General features: G+C 43.5%; 1 protein-coding gene across 3 annotated transcripts; it reads right to left on the minus strand.

The window, feature by feature from the left end:
• Window positions 1-706: 706 nt before the first annotated feature.
• On the minus strand, window positions 707-17,676 carry susd5 (sushi domain containing 5). 3 transcript variants are annotated; one of them, XR_008567272.1, is made up of 6 exons: window positions 17,361-17,676; window positions 16,054-16,231; window positions 8,060-8,169; window positions 7,748-7,936; window positions 2,135-7,064; window positions 707-881 (listed from the first exon to the last, which is right to left on the minus strand). XR_008567272.1 is itself a non-coding variant. In XM_054764774.1 (5 exons), the coding sequence occupies exons 1-5, from the start codon at window positions 17,419-17,421 to the stop codon at window positions 5,302-5,304; spliced, it is 2,301 nt and encodes a 766-aa protein (XP_054620749.1). In that variant the 5' UTR covers window positions 17,422-17,676; the 3' UTR covers window positions 707-5,301. The 3 variants fall into 3 exon arrangements, 1 of the variants encoding a protein (XP_054620749.1); XR_008567271.1 differs by having other exon boundaries at window positions 711-853; XM_054764774.1 differs by having other exon boundaries at window positions 707-7,064.
• Window positions 17,677-18,695: the final 1,019 nt, after the last annotated feature.

Genomic DNA, 18,695 nt, shown 5'->3' on the forward strand with positions numbered 1-18,695 from the left:
AATCATGTTTGAACATTGAGTGTCTGTGCAGTTTGTCACACACAGACGTTAAAATGTCCACTGGGGGAAAATTCCCTGTGTGTGTGTGTCTGTTGCCGCCACCTCTTTGTTTTGTCTTTTCTCTTTTTTGACGTTTCATCCCTGCTGGCGTTATTTTGGAGACAAGATGCGGACGATGCCTATGACAAAAAGTGGGTCTCATAGAGCACACCTTGACTTGTACTGTACCACAACATCACTACCAACAAGAAGATTCTAATAACATTGTGGCCGTTTGCTTTTTAGTGAGCAGGAATACACAAAAAATGTCTTTAAATAATTGCTGTGAAAGTTTGTGTAAAGCTGGGGCGGGGGTCAAGTCGGATTGCATCAAATTCTGGTGCAGATCCGGTGAAACGTCTGAACTCCATTCTAAGATGGGGCATCTTTCATGTTTTTTTTTCCTTAAATTCCCAGTGATTCATTCCAAAATGCAGGTTTATGTTGAAGGTGCACGTCTATGAAAGTGCCTTGGTGGAGGTCTGTGTTGTACTACTTGAGCTGACGCAGGAATTATGCTTAATTTCCACGAGATGCATGAATGTTAAGGACATATGCAAGACGTGGGTCCAAAATGAGCATTGTTAGGTCCTGGTGGAGGTCTGCAATTGTAATGGATGAGGTAACAACAAGCAAGAGTCACATGTTTAGGAGTTTATTTGGGTCTACAGAACACAGAACTGTACACGCTTTTCATCCAATTGCAACACAGCAGACGTGATCAAATGTTGGGTCATATTTCCTCGTTCCTTCTCTTCCTTTCATCGTGCGACAGCGCCTGATCGGAACCCGGAGCAGGCCGCTTCACACCCGGCTGCAGGAATACAGAACTGGGCTTGAGTCTGGACACATTTTGACACCCACGAGTGAACTCCATTGAATAAATGAGCCAATCGGTCTAGGATGTGACAGCAGCTTATGTAAGCACGGAGCATCACTCCTTCCACATACTGTACAGTAATGCTGATGTCATGCAGTGTTCAAGTAAAGCCTAAAATCACCTCGCTGGTGTTTTACACGTGAAACTCAACTGTGGAGTAATCCTACAGCCCGGCTTTTCTGAACGTAAACAGTAGATCTCCGCTGTTCGTGGGTATTGCGTTCTCAGACCATCCACAAATGGTGGCAACTTACAAATATATATGAGACACACAGAAAAATCACTATTTTGATACTCAACAAAAAAACAAACTTCTTCCTCACTCTCGGTGCAACCAAAAACACACAATGTACTGCACCACAAGGACGATGCAGGTATCAAAATAAATTCTTACACAATAATAAACAATATTATTTTTTACTCATGTATAACCCGCAAAGTATGCTGGGCACCTTCCTTTTGGGGAAATGTGCACCTGGGCTTCCCAGCACACCCTTTAGTATAAAATAGTATTGTTGTGTATTGTTTTGTTGCGCCGTGAGTAGGTGGGCATTTGGGTCAATGAGCTCCTGCTGGTTTGTGATTTGTGAGTAAGGGTGTAAATACCAGGCAGGTTCCTTGCGCGTAAAGAAATCATCAAATAAGCTGAGGTTTTCGCGAATTTGTGGGGTCGCGCATGCTAAGTGGCGACCAGGGTTGTGAAAGATAAACCTATGCGACCGGATATCCGGTTTGACAAGCGATAGAACGCGGCTGCATTGGCTGGATCGATAACAACCAGTCATAAATGTTTAGATTAATCGATTGTAGACACATGCACCGGTTATCGCAAGACTAGGTTGATAGTCCGTCTCTTAAACAACGTGAGAGCCCGGGCTGCCGGCATGCTCCGTAGATTACCATGAATGAAGACCAGAATGAATGTAAATAGCATTAGCAGCGCTAGCATTAGCAGGGCGCTAGCTTCTCACCGGGAAAGATTTTCAACACATCAGCCATACATACGTACATTATAGCCATCTAATTGATCTTATTAATTATGTATTGTGTAAAACTAAGACAGGAACAACATCAAATTAAAAGCACAAAATTAATAAAGACCCACCGTCCACCAGTATGAGCATGGAGTTTGTTTTTCAGAGAGGTGCAATATGAACATTAACACTCAATAACACCCCCAAATAAAACGCCCTTAATAATGCACTCAAATCTTACCTTTATGCATTCCCACATATTATCAGCATTTGGCAACAAATATGAGGTGAAAGAAAAAAGGTACAAAATACACTTTGGTAGTCCATCTGTGCAGCGTGGGAGAAAGTTAGATGGTGCGTTCAAGGACCGTCCAACGAAGTGGGGCAACAACTTATACATGCAAAAACTGGGATTTCTAACTGTATATTACTTTTTAAATTATAATGTCCCAGCTTTCCAAAAGTGATATCAATTTACATAAAATTTGATATAGTTATTAACAAATTATTTTCTTTTTGTAAGTGTTTTTTTTTTTTTTTTAATCATTGCCCCTGAGCATTTCCCGCGGCCGGGTGGTTGGGGACCCCTGTCTTACAGCATGCTTGGGGATATGATGAGCTCTTTTACACATTTGAAAATACTGTAAGAATGCCACTTTAATAGAATTGGCTTCTGTATTTGCAACGTGCAATTAATCAAGAAATGTAACCTTAGAACTGTATCGAATCATATAGTATCAAATCATATCATTTGTGCAGTGTATCGAATCATATCAAATCACTGAACCGTTTCTTAACCCGTGTAGCAATTTGTCTAGCACGAACTGTATACGCTTTTTAACAACATTCCCACGTGTCTTGTGCACCGTCAGCAAAAATGTCACACCAATTTGGAAAAACAACATAATTTTATCTCCAGCCAATTACGCTTTAGAAACACTACAAATGCGAAACAACAACAAACACCAAGCTGTGATATGTGAGCAAGATGCTACCACATAAAGTCACGCGCACACGCACACACGCACACACGCACAGACACATCTCATGTGGTGATTAATAATCCCCACACAACAACACAAGAAAATATCATCAGTTGTTACATTCATCATCATGGCGGCACATTTCATTAGGATCTACGTGTTAGAGCGCCACTAATAATTATGATCACAAAAAAAGTTGAATCAATCAGCAAAGTTGCTTTCAGATGACGACTTCAACTGAAAGTGTAGCACAGCGTGTTTGGGCCTTGTTGCCATGGCAGACACACACATACAGTATGTATGCCCACAGCATGTGACCTATATACTTTCAATGTTTCTTTCCTGCAGCTTGTTGTGTCGCCATGGCAACAAAATGACATAAAAGGAAGCATCAGCAAAAAAATCCAAAGAAATACCACAATGTGCAAGAGCCTGGGAGGTTTGCATCTACAGTTCTCCTCTCTTGTTCTCTCTCGTGGTTTTCCGAAGTTGCCTCCCAAATACGCTACAGTATCGGACAAAGTTGAGTACAGCAAGCATTTTATTGTTATATCTGTAGAAAGTAAGCTTTAGAATAGTCAGTGTACAGCTTGTATGGCCATTATTGTCAAAATATGTCTGGCATACACAAGCCGGTGGCGAGATAATTGTGAGTTGTGGTGGAGGTAGCGCCATGGCCTGGGGATGCACGAGTGCTGCCGGGAAGGTTCATTGAAGGAAAAGATGAGCTCCAACATCTTTACCCTCAATGAACCACAGCTCCCAGCGTGCCAGCAGCACTCGTGCGCCACGCTTGGCTGTTGACAAGACAGTTATCTTGCTTTTTGTATTGTCGGTTATTTACACAATACAGTCGTCCAGCTCACCACATTGTGCTTCAAATTTTGCAGCTTCGCTCTATCACGTTTTTTCAAACTATATTGATTAATAAATCAGCGCTGTTCCGTTCCTGTTCCGACTATGGCCTATGATTAGTCAAAAAATATGCACGTTTAAGCACGTTTTACATATTTGTGGCCTAAATCAAGTATAAAAATTACTAAATGAAGTAAAATAGAAACATAGACACGTTTATATGTCGTATTCCACACTGGTCACTAGGTGTCAGTAGCCACTGCAAGAAATCCCGGAAGTAAAAATAAGAAACAACAACAAGGAACACTGCAGGTGCAAACATCCATCCATCCATTTTCTATGCCGCTTCTCCTCATGAGGGTCGTGGGGGCATGCTGGAGCCTATCCCAGCTGACTTCGGGCGACAGGCGGGGTACACCCTGGACTGGTCGCCAGACAGCAGGGCACATATAGACAAACAACCATGTGTGAGTCTATATCATAGCTTATTTTCTATTATTATGTCTACTATATTGGGTAATAGGAGTGTAAAGGTGACCATAGGGGTTTTATTTTATGTCCAAGGACGCCTTCTTCGTGGGAATTCACTTATCATGGTCGAGACGCATTGAAAGATATGTTGAGATGTAGTATTCCACACTGGTCACTAGGTGTCAGTACGCATCGCAAGAAATCCCAGAAGTAAAAAAAACGAAACAACAAGGAACTTTACTGATGCTTACATGTGTGAGTCTATATTATGTCTTATTTTCTATTATTATGTTTACTATATTGGGTAATAGGAGTGTAAAGGTGTTATTTCATGTCCAGAGGGCTATAATAGTGTTGAAAGCCCGCATTTAGACGGTCGTAAATACATGTAGGTTTTTCTATGCTCCAAATACGAAAATATTCCATTTATAAATAAAGACCCCTACTATTATAAACCAGGGATGACAGAAATGGCTGTGTTGACTGATTGTCAGTGTCTAGGAACAGTAAATCTATACTCTTATGCAAGCTGTTTGCTGACTCCGCAAAAGTACCTATATCCAATTGTGCTTTTTTTTTATTGTCCATTGACGATACTTGCTTGAGGAATTGTGAGGGCTTGTACTCCCTTTTGTCAGATGCCGTACCATCCCAACCTTACCCTACCAGCAGCTAACATAAAAAAAAGACAAAAAAGTCCTTACAATTTAGAACATACAGTAGATCCTCAGAACTTGAAGAATTTGAAGTAAATTATGTTCAAACAGTGGAACGGAAGCTTTGTTGACTTGTTTTTGGAGATTTCTTTGCCTTTTTATGCGTGCATACCCGCTGGCAAAGGAATCAGTGACATTCCAAACTAGGGGAAAACTTACCATCCATAGTAATGCTCATCAAAGTTGCGCGTTTTTTACCATTGACAGCTCTTTTCTTAGCTATACTAATAGGATCTACCAAATCCAAACCTAACACATTGCGTTCAACTTCCGAGGGATCAGTGTACTTCTATTTCTGTCGCAGTCCGACTCGTTTTTGAACATCTCCCAAGAGGTTGGGTTCCTCCCAAATACCTCTGCCCCCACCCCTCCCTTTGTCCTTCTTAGACCTTCTGCTGCATCTCCATCTGCTGGCTGCTCTGTCCCTTCCCGTTCATCTCGTACACCGAGCTCTTCTGCTGTCGCTGCCGGTAACACCACACTGTGACCACAACGGCCGCTGCCACTAAGCACACTGCTGCGATGATGGCTGCCACGATGGGACCCCGACTATTGGAGCTGGGTGGGGGGCAGCTCTCCCCAACGCAAATGGTCTCCCCGGCCTCTCCCTCCACCTTGCCCCTTTCACTGGTCTCGCCGGGCAGGTCGGGCAGGGTGTGTTCCACAACGTTGTCCTCGTGTGCCGGGCCGTGGTGCAAGAACGGGTGCTGGGTGAGGTCCAGCAGCCAGGAGTGTGTGGGCACCACTTGCTGGGTGTCGTACTCCAGGGAGGATGCAGAATCTGAGGATGATGCAGGGTTGTCTGGAGCAGGGGTCTCCCATTCTTCAGGGATGTTCTTTTCCACCTCATTGGGGTTGTCCGTTGCCCTGGCAACTGTCTCCCCCACCACACCCTCTTCGACTGCCACCGGGTGCCCGTCCAGCCAAGAGTCATCAGTGGTGGCCACCTGTCCTGGTTCCCCCCGGGTGATGTTCTGGGTTCTGTCTCTTGTTGTGGAAAAGACGACACGTTGGTGACCATCATTATCGTGATGGTCTTCGTGGCTGTCGTGGTTTTCGTAGCTGTCGTTGTCATCTTTCCTTCCGTCATCAAAGTCATCGTTGTCATCGGTGTCTTCATAATGGTCCTTATGGTCCTTATGGTGGTCGTGATCATCATGGTCGTTGTGATTCATATGGTCCAAATGGTCGTCATGGTCGCTATGATCGTCGTCGTGGTCATCACGGTCATCTTGATCTTCTTGGTCATCATGGTCCTCAGGGTCATTATGATCCTCATGTTGATCATGATCCTCTTGGTCGTCGTGATCCTCAGGGTTGTCATGATCATCACGGTCGTCATGGTCTGTATGGTCCTCGTGGCTGTCATGATCCACATGGTCAAAATGGTCATCAAGGTCTTTGTTGTCCTTATTGTCATCATGGTCGTCCTGGTCTGGACGCTCCTCAGAACCATCCAGTTGCTCCTGATGATCGTCGCCATCGTGAGTCACGTCGTCCTCATGTTCCTCGTCAGTGTCATGCTGGTCGTCGTAGCGAACACGTTCCTCCTCATGCTCGCCCATGTCATAATGGTCATCGTGGCGGTCTTTGTGGCGGCTGCGGTCGTCCAGTTCCTCATATGTAATGTGTTGTTCTACTTGACCCTGGTGGTCGTCATCTTCATGGCGTTCATCACTATCTTGCTCCTGGTGGTGCGGCCTTCTCTCCTCCTCCCTGCTCTCCTTCGACTGGCCGCCGGAGGGCCTCTGCGGGTTGTGAGTGATTGGGTCCACAGACACAAGGTGCTCCTCCTGCTGCTGGAATGTCTCCGAGGGGAACCAGAAGCGATGTTTCTGCGACAGAAGAGAGACGGGCGCTTCTGTGGGGATTGTCGTCACCTCACGTCTGTCCTCCTCCCTTCTGGGATGCCCTGCAGAGTCTTCAAGGGCCTGTTCCTCCCTATGGTCTACATCTTCCAATTCCTGTTGACCATAGTCTTCTGGCTGCTCTCCTTTGACTGTGAAGCTCATGTCTTGCAGCTCTTGACCCCAAGGTTCCTCTGATTGGGGTCCTCCATGAGCCTCCTCGTAGACTTGGCCATGAGCCTCCACCGTACCTCCGTACGTGAACTTGTCCTCGTAGTCCACGTGACCCTCAGTGGAATCTGCGGCGACGCAAAGACAGAGATCAGTTCTTAACAATGAAAGTTTGTGAGGATCACGTTTGTTTCGGATCATGATGAGAGTCAAGTAGAAAGATCTGATTTGGGTTTTCCAAACTGTGGGTTGGGATCTAATGGGTTGGGGTCATTTTTGGGGGTACATTGTCAAGTAAGTGCCAGCCATTGTGGCTACGCTAGGTTGGTAAACATCACTCCCAGACATTTTACGAATCACTTGATTTTGCTCGATGGCTGTCCCGCTGGTCTCTCATTCTGCAGACCCTGGTTCACACCTGGTTTGAACCAACGTATTACACAGGTTCTTCTGTGTTCGTAGCGGTAATAATCAAGTGTCCTCTAGATCTATATGTTACTAGTTGGATCATTCGGTTCCCAAGAAGCCCGCTTTGGAACACAACCATGACTACCATCTGTGAGCTACCCGCGCACGTGGACAGGCTTTGGCCTTCAGACAACTCCTTGCGCCCTTCTACCTTCTCCGCAAATTGGGCTACATGATGGCATGTTGCACCCGGGTGCCACTGCGGCCATTTTGGTCCCAACTCACAAGCGAGACATTGTTTTGCAAAGACCAGTGAAGACTCGGTGCTAACAAGCCAGGAAGTTAACCTCCAGTTCGGGTCATAACGTCCCCCACCCTTAAAAAAAAGGCTCCCACTTTGTACCTTTGACACACATCTGCACCAGTCCGTACCACTCCCCGCAGCTATCGCACAGCAGACTGAAGGCACTGTGGCCGTTGGGCATGACGTAGCCCGGCACGCACGCGTACAGCAACTCGTCACCCAGCTCGAAGCCGCTGTGACCCTGCAGACGGGTGTTCGGGAAAGACGGAGGGTCGCCGCACGGCACGCCTGTTGGGCAACAAAAACAGACAAGCTTGTGTCAAAACAACGCGAGTATCTCAGTATTTTGAGCAGCAGCTTTTCGTAGCCACAACATGCTGATCTTTTTAAATTATGTGTATGTTTGCTGACCCTTGTCTTTGATACAGAAGCCATTCACTTGCGTCGAGTCGCCTGTTGCGTTTTCCGTTCTGACGTCCACGGCTTTCAGCGAGCCACCCACGTAATTACACACAGTGGTCCTATAGGGAGATCACATAAATATACAGTATGATTATAGTCATATACTGTGTATTTCACATGACTGTAGAAAATGACTGTTGAAAATGCTTAATAAGACATGTTAGCATACATGTCACAGATATCATCAAAGGTTTATCATCATTAGACAAATGCTCCATGACTTATGGACAATTAGTTGCTAAATCCCACCCGCGTTGTGCTTGATGTTGACCATGTTTTTTCAACCATTCTTGTTCACATTTTACACGCACATGCTTGTCAGTCCCCTAAAGGTGTGTACCAAATTTTGTGATGATTGATGTAGAGTAGGCAATGCAGTATGGGTGCACGTTTGGACACATTTTCTCCCTTTTGTATTGTTTTTCTGGTACGTTGGTGCCTGGTTGCTTGTTGCTAGGCAGAATTCAAAAGGGCTGGTTCATCACTGCCCAATAGATGAGGAGTTCTCAACTGGTTTCAGAAGCTGTGCTGTTGTAGTTCATGTAGCAAAGAGCACCCGACGTCCACCTGGCGTTTATTTTGTAGCTCCTTGTTCAAATATTGTTGCAGTGTATCAGAAGCAGACGTGGCAACTCTTTATCGTATTCCTGCTTCCCATGCAGCCCAACACGCATGGAAAATATCACTCAGCATCCCACACTGCAGCCATATTCAACTGGTGGCCCGTGGGACTGACAGCAAGCCGACCCGCAAGTGCTCTGTGCTCGAATAGAGGATCTTTGACTAGCGTTTTTTTTTGTTGTTGTTGTTTGTTTTTTTTGTAGCAGGTTATTGACAGCAGTAGCGTGCCCCTGTCAGAGAAAGAATCTTTGACTGGCAGTAGGCTGTAAAAAAAAACAGCAGAGCACTCCTCTCATATAGAGGATCTTTGAGTTGTTTTTCTTTTTAATTTTTTTTAAAATTATTATTATTATCTTAAAAATAGCAGAGGACTAGCGTTTGTGGGGGGGTTTTGCAGTAGGTCCTTGAAAACAGCAGCGTGCCCCTGTCATATCGAAAATCTGAGGGTTTTTTTGCAGTAGTAGTAGTAAAACAGCAGAGTACACCTGTCATATAAAAGATTTTTGACTAGTGTTGTTTGACTAGTTTTGCAGTAGGTTCTAAAAAACAGCAGTATGCCCCTGTCACATAAAGGATCTTTGATGAGTGTTTTTTGCAGTAGTTTCTTAAAAACAGCATCACACTCCTGTCATAGGCACTTTGACTAGAGGTTTTTTTTGTAGTAGGTTCTCACAACAGCAGAGCACTCCTGTCATATAGAGGATCTTTGACTGGTGTTTTTGCAGTCGGTTCTAAAAAAACAGCAGAACGCCCCTGTCATATAGAGAACCTTTTAATAACTGTTTTTTGCAGTTGATTCTAAAAAACAGCAGACCACTCCTGTCGTATAGAGGGTTTTTGAGTTGCGTTTTTAAAAATTATTATTTGACAGTAGGTTCTTAAAAACAGCAGAGTGCTCCTGCCATACAGAGAACCTTTGACTAGAATTTTTTCTTTTTTTTGCAGTAGGTACTTGAAAACAGCAGCGTGCCCACTATCATACAGGGGATCTTTGAAGAGTGTTTTTTTGGACTTGGTTCTTAAAAACAGCAGAGCACTCTTGTCACAGGATCTTTGACTTGCATTTTGTTTTTGCATTACATGTTTAAAACAGCATAGCCCTCCTTTCATATAGAGCAGTGATCCCCAACCCCTGCGTCATTTGGTACCGGGCCACACGGACAGAAAAAACAATTTCCATGATGTTTTATTTTGAAAAGTGGCCGGATTCTCTGTTACATTCGTCTCACTTGACGCATGTCCATTGTGCGTGTGCTAACTTTCTCTCGCCGCACAAATAGACTACTACTGTATTTTTACCATTTTTCTTTCACCTCATATTTGGTGTCAAATGCTGATACTATGTGGGAATGCATAAAGGTTAGGATGACTTATTGAGTGCTAATGTGCACATTTGTCTCAAGTTAATTCATGCTAGCACACTGCCTTTTACCACACACGTCAAACAGCCATGTAATGTTGATGTTTTCCATCTCTCTGGAAAAACTCCAGAGATAAGATAAATTTGATCGCTATAATGTACGAAGCCGGTCCGTGGGTCAAAAAAGGTTGGGGACCACCGATATACAGGATCTTTCACTAGCATTTTTGCAGTCGGTCCTTTTTAAATACCACAATGTGGTCCTGTCATTTAGAGGATCTCTGACCAACGTTTGTGCAGTAAGTCCTAAAAACAGCAAAGTGCTGCTGTTATGTAGAGGATCACTGACTTGTGTTTTTGAAGGTTTTTAGAGTACCGCAATGTGGTCCTGTCTTATAGAGGATCCTTGACCAGTGTTTTTGCAGTAGGTTCTAAAAAACAGCAGAACACTCCTGTCATATAGAGGATCTATGACTGACATTCTAGCAGTTTGTCCTTAAAAACATCAGAGCACTCCTGTCGTATTGAGGATCTTTGAGTCATGTTTTTTTGTTGTTGTTTTTTTTAATCCAGTACGTTCTTAAAAACAGCAGACCATCTTCAGGTTATTATGAACAAGTCACGCTCTCTTCCTATTGTGTCCAACCAATCAAGTGTGTTGTCCTCTGATATCCGCCTTTGATTCGTTTCAAATGAAAAGTTGATTTGAATGAAGTTTCACCACCAGCAAAAGCCAAATGTACTCCACTCTGATGGTGACAATGCAAAGAAGTGTGCTGAAAGAAAAAGTAGCATCAGAAGTTTCCAAGCATGGTTCATGTGCGTTATTGTTAGGAATGTGAGCGGCACAGCGGCGTGAGAGTGTGAGAAACGTTTGTGAGTCACAGGGTACGTACGCACGCCTTCCTGTGGCAGCAACATCAGCTTATAAGGGCAAAATGTAGACATGCCAGCACCACTAATGTGGGCACCAAGTGAAAACACTGACAACAACAAAAAAAGCAGGACAATGTGCAGCAACTTTCCACAGGAATCACATAGTGTGTGTGTGTGTGTGTGTGTGTGCACCTCGCTAAGCAAACGCGTGTTGTTTGGTTGCCCTGGCAACAGCCAAGTCATGATTGACAGGTCAGAGACAGATGTTGAGGCAGCAGGAATGTCTAGAGTTCGCTAGCAGGCTACTTCCTGGTTTGTGAAGGCTCTAAATACATTCAAATCGGTCGACAAACACAATGATTGTTTGTTGCATGTTCCATGTGGCATGAGCAAGGTCTGCAAAAGGCATGCTTGGATGAGTTTGGTATGGAAGAGGCCCATCAAACCCGTAACAGAGACACAAAAACTTCTGTTACCGCTGCAAAAATAAGTTTGTTTCTTCCATTTTCACTTCCTGTAGGTGTCTAAATCTTATTAGCACTTAGCAGCATGTCTCCCGTTGGGAAATGGCCGCAGCAGGAGAGGAATTCAGCCTTCCAGGGCACGACGAAAAGCCGAGAAGAAAGAATAAGAGAGGTAATGTTTCTCTGTGTGACGGCACAGAAACCTTTCCATCACCTCCATTTTCACATCCCACAGAAACGCAGATGAGGGACGGGTGGAAAACAGCCGGAGGGCTAGGACAAGATGGATGGGTGACACGCTGTGAAACGTGTTGAGGACGTGTGAAACAATCCCAGCCGATTGGGAAGGCGGCTGGGCGGGGCTGTCGGGAAGAGGCGTACCCCTCGCACTGGACGCCATTTTGAGGCCGTGTGCTAACTTTCGTCCATCATCGAGAATAATTGACGCTATATTCCTCCCTCTTTGTTTATTAGACAAGCTAAAAAAAACATCGATAATCCTCCGTTGCTAGTGAATGTTGATGGTAAATCTCCAAAAACAAATGTTGCCGGTAAAAACCGAGCTGATCTATCATCTCCCTCACTTGTTTGCTCTATTTATGAGAGAATGAGGCACTCACTTTTGAAGTTGCAGTGAAACGACCTTCCTTAGGCTTCACTACACTACTTAAAATGTAGCCTGGAGCTCTGACAACTAAGAGACAAAGCAAAAAAGAAAACCTTCCTTCCTCGTGGACATGATACTGCCCCTAGTTGGATGAGCCCGCCCCATTGACCCGCCCACCCCACCACTTTGTAAAAAAAGCAGGCTTTGCTACACATCTTTAAAAAAAAGGTTTTGGAGACTAATTGTATAAAACTTGGCTGCCAATTCCAGTTACGATCATCCAGGAATAAAATCGGTTGATACCGATAACGGTCACATGGTTGAGAAAGGCTGGTCATGTCGTCCGATGAATTTAATTATTTTTCAGGTTATTAGCTTAGCCTTCTGACTGTCACACACATACGAGCGAGTGTCGTTAGCTGCAGTTTGATGATGAGCCTCCAAAACTCACCACATGGTACTCCGTCAAGTGTTTGTCCTTCAAATGGCGGATTAAATTAAAGCTTTTTAACGTGCTACCCCCGCAAGATAGTTTTCGTGGCATGTGTTGGCAGTTAAGGTCTGCACGGCTGACATGATTGTTTTTGTTGTGGCACGCCTGTGCACTGTGAAGGAAAGTGGGAGGAGCACGCTGCCCAAGACGTCAGTTAGGGCAGGACACTACACTGCAAGCAAAGGTCGCTGTGGGCTGCAATAGTACTAGCCACAGGTGATCGGCTTTTGTCATTGGTGTTGAAGCATTTATCAGCATATGCCGATCACGTGATTTTTCAAAAAAATCAGCCCATACTGATCAGTGGCTGATCGACTGGAGCATCGGATATGCGCACGTTAATCATCATCATCAAAAAAATAGAGCAGGACATTTCCATTAACGTGTTATTAAAGAGTTAACTTTGACAACCCTAATATACGGTATACACACACACACACACTCACACACACACATATATATGTGTACAGTATATATATTTATTAGGGATGTCCGATAATATCGGCCCACCATTATTATCATCTTAGAAATGTAATATTGGTCAAAATTGGGATCCGTTTTTTTTTCCTGTAATGGAAATCAATTTTAAAAAATGCTATATATAGGCCTATAGACTCCCGCATTTTCTGGCACGCAGATGATTACCTCATCAAACCGTGTCTGTAGCATGTAAACAACCGTGAGTGGCTGCAGTAACAAGCTAGCTCGCTCCTGACTAACGTCTGTGGTGTGTCCTTCAGATATTAAACTTGTGATTTGCAATGACTGCAAAGCGTTGGTTAAGCTGGGAGGAACCAAGGCGTCTTCCTTCAATACTTCCAATTCCCAGGGCCAAAGCCATCAATTGGGAAATAATGGCGGGTGTTGCACTGGATAACCTGCCCTTTTCTTTCACGTAAGATGCCAGATTCACCTAACTTGTGGAGTTCGCTGAAATAGGCTGTTTATCAGCTGATCAAAAGTTTAAGAGCATCACTCAAAAAATAACAAAACTCTCCAAACCAGAACAAAAAATGTTCTCAGTGGGACTCAGTAATGAGGAGCTCCACCGTTCTTCAAAAAGGGCTTTGGGCATGCTTGATGCGAGTGTTTCCAGGAGGCTCGTGGGAACATTGCTCCAAGTGGTGAAGATGGCTTCACCAAGGGCATCAACTGTCTGGAACTGATGGCCATTTTTATAAACTTCCCTTGCCATCCATCCCCAAATGTTCTCTATGGGATTTAAATGAGGGGAACATGCAGGATGGTCCAAAAGAGTGATGTTATTCTCCCTGAAGAAGTCCTTGGTCAAGCGAGCGTTGTGAACTGCAGCGTTGTCCTGTTGAAGAACCCAGCTGTTACCACACAGACGAGGGCCCTCAGTCATGAGGGATGCCCGCTGCAACATCTGCATCCGTTTGACGACCCTGCACCACCTGAAGCTCCGGTGTTCCACTGACTGAAAAAGCACCCATGATGGACCCCCCCTCCACTGTGCCGGGTAGAAAACATCTCAGGTGGGATCTCCTTGTCATGCCAGTAACGTTGGAAGCCATCTGGACCGTCAAGGTTACATTTTTTCTCATCAGAGAATAAAACTTTTGTCCACCTTTCAATGTCCCATGTTTGATGCTGCCTGGCAAAGTCTAAACGGGCACTTTTGTGGTGTTGAAGGAGACGAGGTCTTTGAATTCCTTTTTGGTTTTTTAAAGGCTTTTCCCTCAGATGCCGTCTGATGGTTATTGCGCTGCAAGACCGTGGAAGACCGCCCTGTGTCTTGATGGACAGCCAATCGGATCCTCCGGCTTAGCGCAGGTGTGATTTTTTTGGGTCTACCACTTGACTTTTTTGTTCCATAATGCTCAGGATCTTTCTAAAAAGGTAGAATGACTGATTTCCTGCACCCAACCTCAGCAGCAATGGCACGCTGCGAGAGTCCTCGCTTATGCAGCTCCACAATCCCACCACGTTGAAAAAGAGAAAGCTTCTTAGCTTTAGCCATCAGGAGGGCATGACAGTGTGAATGCCTGACCGAAAATGAACATTTTGAGCAGATTTTGGCTTTTATAGCCTGTGGTCTTAAACTTTTGATCAGCTGATAAACAGCCTATTTCAGTTTAATTGTTGATTTTGATAAATTACTTTTTCAAAATGCTTCTTGTTTTTGCATATTGTAGCTCTACTTAAACCCTCATTAAGATCCAAATGTGAAAAATGCAAATTCAAGCAATTTTTCAGCTGGTCTTTAGATGTTGATCAGGAGTGTATTTCTCAGATGTTTGCTTACAGTTGTACAATGTTGTTTACAGCCACGTCAAGAAGCTAATTGCTGATGCTATATCCATTAGCTTCACAACAGATATGTGTTCATTCCACAACAAGAAATATGTGATGTTACACATATCGGTATCAGTATTGGCTGATATCAGAATCGGAACTTGAGAGTTGGACAATATCGGCACATCGGATATGTACCGTATATTAGCGCTGTCAAAGTTAACGCGTTACTAACAACACAACACGTTTACGGAAATGTCCTGCACTATTTTTTCGACGCTCCATTAACGTGCGCATGTCCGTTTTGAACCTTGGGCCACACCGTAGTTTGAGGAAACGCAGCCGCGAATGTGGAGCCACGAGCAGGATCAAATATTGGGCAGAAACGGAGAAAGAAAAGGGTATTTTGAATGACAAGTTTAGCTTCAAAGCCCTGGATGGCTCTCTCAACACCACCAAAGTTATTTGTTTCTACTGTCGCCGTGATTTGAGTTGTCACGAAATACGTAGACTGCCAGAGAGAAGGGAGAAAGTACTGCCGGTATTTTTTATTGTCATTTATACAAGGGTACTTTGGCATACCAGTGTCCATTTTTGTCCAGTTCATTTTTCACTACGCGGCCCTCACTGGAAACAGTTTGGGCACCCCTGTTGTTTGTGATGTATGGCGTCTGTCATTCAAGACAAGTGCAAAGTAAAAAGTGGATGAAGTACATGATAGCACTCCTGGGAGACTAACACAGCTCATTAGCATTAAAGCTACACACACACACACACACACGCACACAAACACAAACTGCCGCGTCATTAAAAAGACTTTTCAACGCTCTACAACACACTTTCAATAAGCTATTTTATTTACTTATTAAAAATATGATAATTTGGTAATTGGTTCATGAGGGGATGAAGATGATTGAAATTTGTTCATCTGCAGTCTGCTTGTGATGCTAAGACATGTCACGTTCCTGCGGTGATGGAGGAGCTGGTCGACATGACACCCCGCCTCAGAATCCCCCCACCCCCACTGGGAAGGAACAGAGGAGCCTTTTCTCCCTGCCTTCCTCGCTCCTTTTTTCTTCCCTTTACCGCTTTGTTACGTTTGTCCTCTTTCTAACGGCCACCTTTGCGTCCTTTCACCTTCATTCATCACACCCACACACGCACACACGACCTTTGACTTCCCTGGAAGCCTGCTAACTTGGCTCTCCTTTCCACAGAACAAGGTGTGTGTGTGCGTGTGTGTGTGTGTTTGGCTGGCGTTCTTACCCCACGGTGCCACCGTGCAGCCACCCTCGGGTGCACAGCGAAAAGAAGCACTCCATGACTGCGTGGCGGAGCTCGGCCGCCGACGCCAAGCGGGCCTGCTGAGAGGCGCACGCCTGCTCGGCCTCCCGGAAACCCAGAAAACTGGAGGAATTGCTGAGCTCCACCACAAACACTCGGCCTCCAGGAAAAGAGAGTGATAAAAAATACATTTTATTTACTTATTTAACTTTTTAATCGAGAGCATTATAATAAAAATCACCCACAACAATCCTGACAGGTGAGAGATTTAAATCATGAAAATAATTAAATGATTAATTAAATAAACAAATGATTCACCTTTTAAAAACACTAAATTCCCAAATGTTTCACATCATAAATGTAAAAAAAATGTAATTAAAAATAAATTAATTTCATTTAATTAATTTAATTTTTAGTCAAATTAATTTTGAAGGTTCATAAATAATACATAATACATTTATTTTATTTTTTTAATTATTATAAAATGTAATACATTATAAATAATTAAATAAATCAAATGATTTACATTTTAAAACATTAAATGCACAAATGCCTCACATCCCAAATGTTAAACATGTTTTTTTTTAAATAAAAATAACTTAATTTTATTACAATTTTAATCCAAATTAATTTAGGAAGTAGTTTAATTAATACATTTTTTTTTTTTTACAAATATTTCCTAAATAACATTTCTATTGAAAAAATTGTCTAAATATTCCTAAATGCCTCACATTCAAAACATTACATCTTTTTTTCAATAAAATGATGATAAAAAAATGATGAATAATAAATTGAGTAAATACAAACAATTACTTACTTTTAAAAACCATTAAATTCCCAAATGTAAAAAAAAAAAACATTTTAAAAAAACATTTTTAAACCTACACTAAACTGATGTAAGTGCCCAAATTTGCCTCTCGAACACACGTTTAACTGCAAATTATCATCCAAAATCCCTAAAAAGACACTTAATTTAAGCGAATTGTTGTTAATGTGTTCATTAGATGCCATTTACTGCATTGCATCAAGCTATTCAGGCAATTAACAGCTTATTTACACGTCATTAATGGTGCGCAAACACACAAAAGAGTTACTACACTGGTCTTCATATCAATATAAGCACATATATTCGTTAAAAGACAAGAGTGTGCATAAGATGTTTGTTTTTTTCAAGGAAATGCAGACAATGAAAGGATGTTAGAATGCATGTCAATCTTCAGTTAAAAGCTATTTAAGCTGGCTTCTGCCATCATTTGTGACATTTTGCTGATAAAAGTGAATGTGCTCACCATCCGCATGTACAACAGAAGCCACAAAAAGGCAAGAAAAGCATCCAAAGAAGCCCAGCATCCTTCTTGCACCCTCAGTAAATGTTGCCTTTGTCACAAGTTCCTAAAAGAAAGCGTCCAAAGTGAGAGTCGGATCCTGGAAGTGATTCTCTCAGGCTTCAGAAGCTCGAGACGTTCCTCCAGAGGCTGCAGAGGTGAGACTGTGTGGGGCGGAGTGATGATGCTGGTGGTGGTGATGATGATGATGATGATGATGATGATGATGATGATGCAAAGGAAGCGGGACGCGTCCATGCCATCAAATAGTCACCCTGTCCAGCAGATGGAGAGCCGGTGTGAAAAGTTGCATGTTGCCGTGAGTCCAACGCGTCACGGCTTCAAATCCCGGTGGGAGGAGGAGGAGGAGGCCGCTCAATCCCTCCTCCTCTTCCTCCTCCTGGACTGGAATATTATTACCGGAAAAGAGGGAGGTTGCTGCGTGCAGAAGCACCCTTTAGCAAGACATTCCTGCTCACCCCGTAGACACTTTGTACGAGGTGCGTAAGCAAAGAACTGCTGTCACTAAAGATATGAAATCCAAACTACACGTTTTCTCCTTCGATACCGAATAATTTCCAACCCCACCAACACCCTCAGACAAAAGCTGCTTCACCCCAAAGACAAAATCCAGACAAGCAAACTCAACAATGTTGTTGCAGTGCAGTGTAGTGAGGAGTGCAATGGCCTCTACGTTGGAGAGACTAAGCAACCCTAATACTAACACATGGCACAACGTAGAAAAGCAGCTCCTTCAAGCACAGAGGTGCGAAAGAAGACATTTTCCAACTGGAAAGACCCTCTTTAAACAGAGGAGGTTTGTGCCATCACCTATCATCCTGACATCTCTCCCCCAAAGATGATCTCAATCCACATGAAGTGTGGCCACCAGACAGGATGCTAGGGGCAGCCGTCTGTTATGTCCCTGCAGTGACCCCGTAGCCTGCGAAATGTGATGTAAACAAAGATTAATAGGAGTGTAGCAGTGACTTTAGGGGTGTTATTTCATGTGTACAGGCCTTTAATAATGTTAAAACACGTATTTAGAAAGTCATAAACGGGGTTTCTATGCTCTAACTACGAAAATATTCCATTTTGAATCATACTTTGCTTATCGCGGTCGGGTTTGGAACCAATTAACCGCGATAAACGAGGGACCACTGTATAGCTTGACTATAGCTCTATTAAAGAAATCAATACCATGAAATGCACATGTGCAGTGTTTATTTTAAAGTGCCTCCTTCATTAGACACTGGCAAGGGTGTCCAAACTTCTCCCACCAAGTGCTGCATACAGAAA

Source organism: Dunckerocampus dactyliophorus, chromosome 20 (genome assembly GCF_027744805.1).
Source record: "Dunckerocampus dactyliophorus isolate RoL2022-P2 chromosome 20, RoL_Ddac_1.1, whole genome shotgun sequence".
In the NCBI taxonomy this organism is placed as follows: Eukaryota; Metazoa; Chordata; class Actinopteri; order Syngnathiformes; family Syngnathidae; genus Dunckerocampus; species Dunckerocampus dactyliophorus.

What these genes read in the sequence shown, in the direction of transcription:
- susd5 (XM_054764774.1), bottom strand. Translation starts at nt 17,421, where the DNA reads ATGCTGGGCTTCTTTGGATGCTTTTCTTGCCTTTTTGTGGCTTCTGTT. An exon ending in CTGCACGGTGGCACCGTGGG is followed by an intron (nt 8,170 to 16,053) that starts GTAAGAACGCCA and finishes ATCTCCCTATAG; the next exon opens with GACCACTGTGTGTAATTACG. An exon ending in GGTGCAGATGTGTGTCAAAG is followed by an intron (nt 7,065 to 7,747) that starts GTACAAAGTGGG and finishes GCGTCGCCGCAG; the next exon opens with ATTCCACTGAGGGTCACGTG.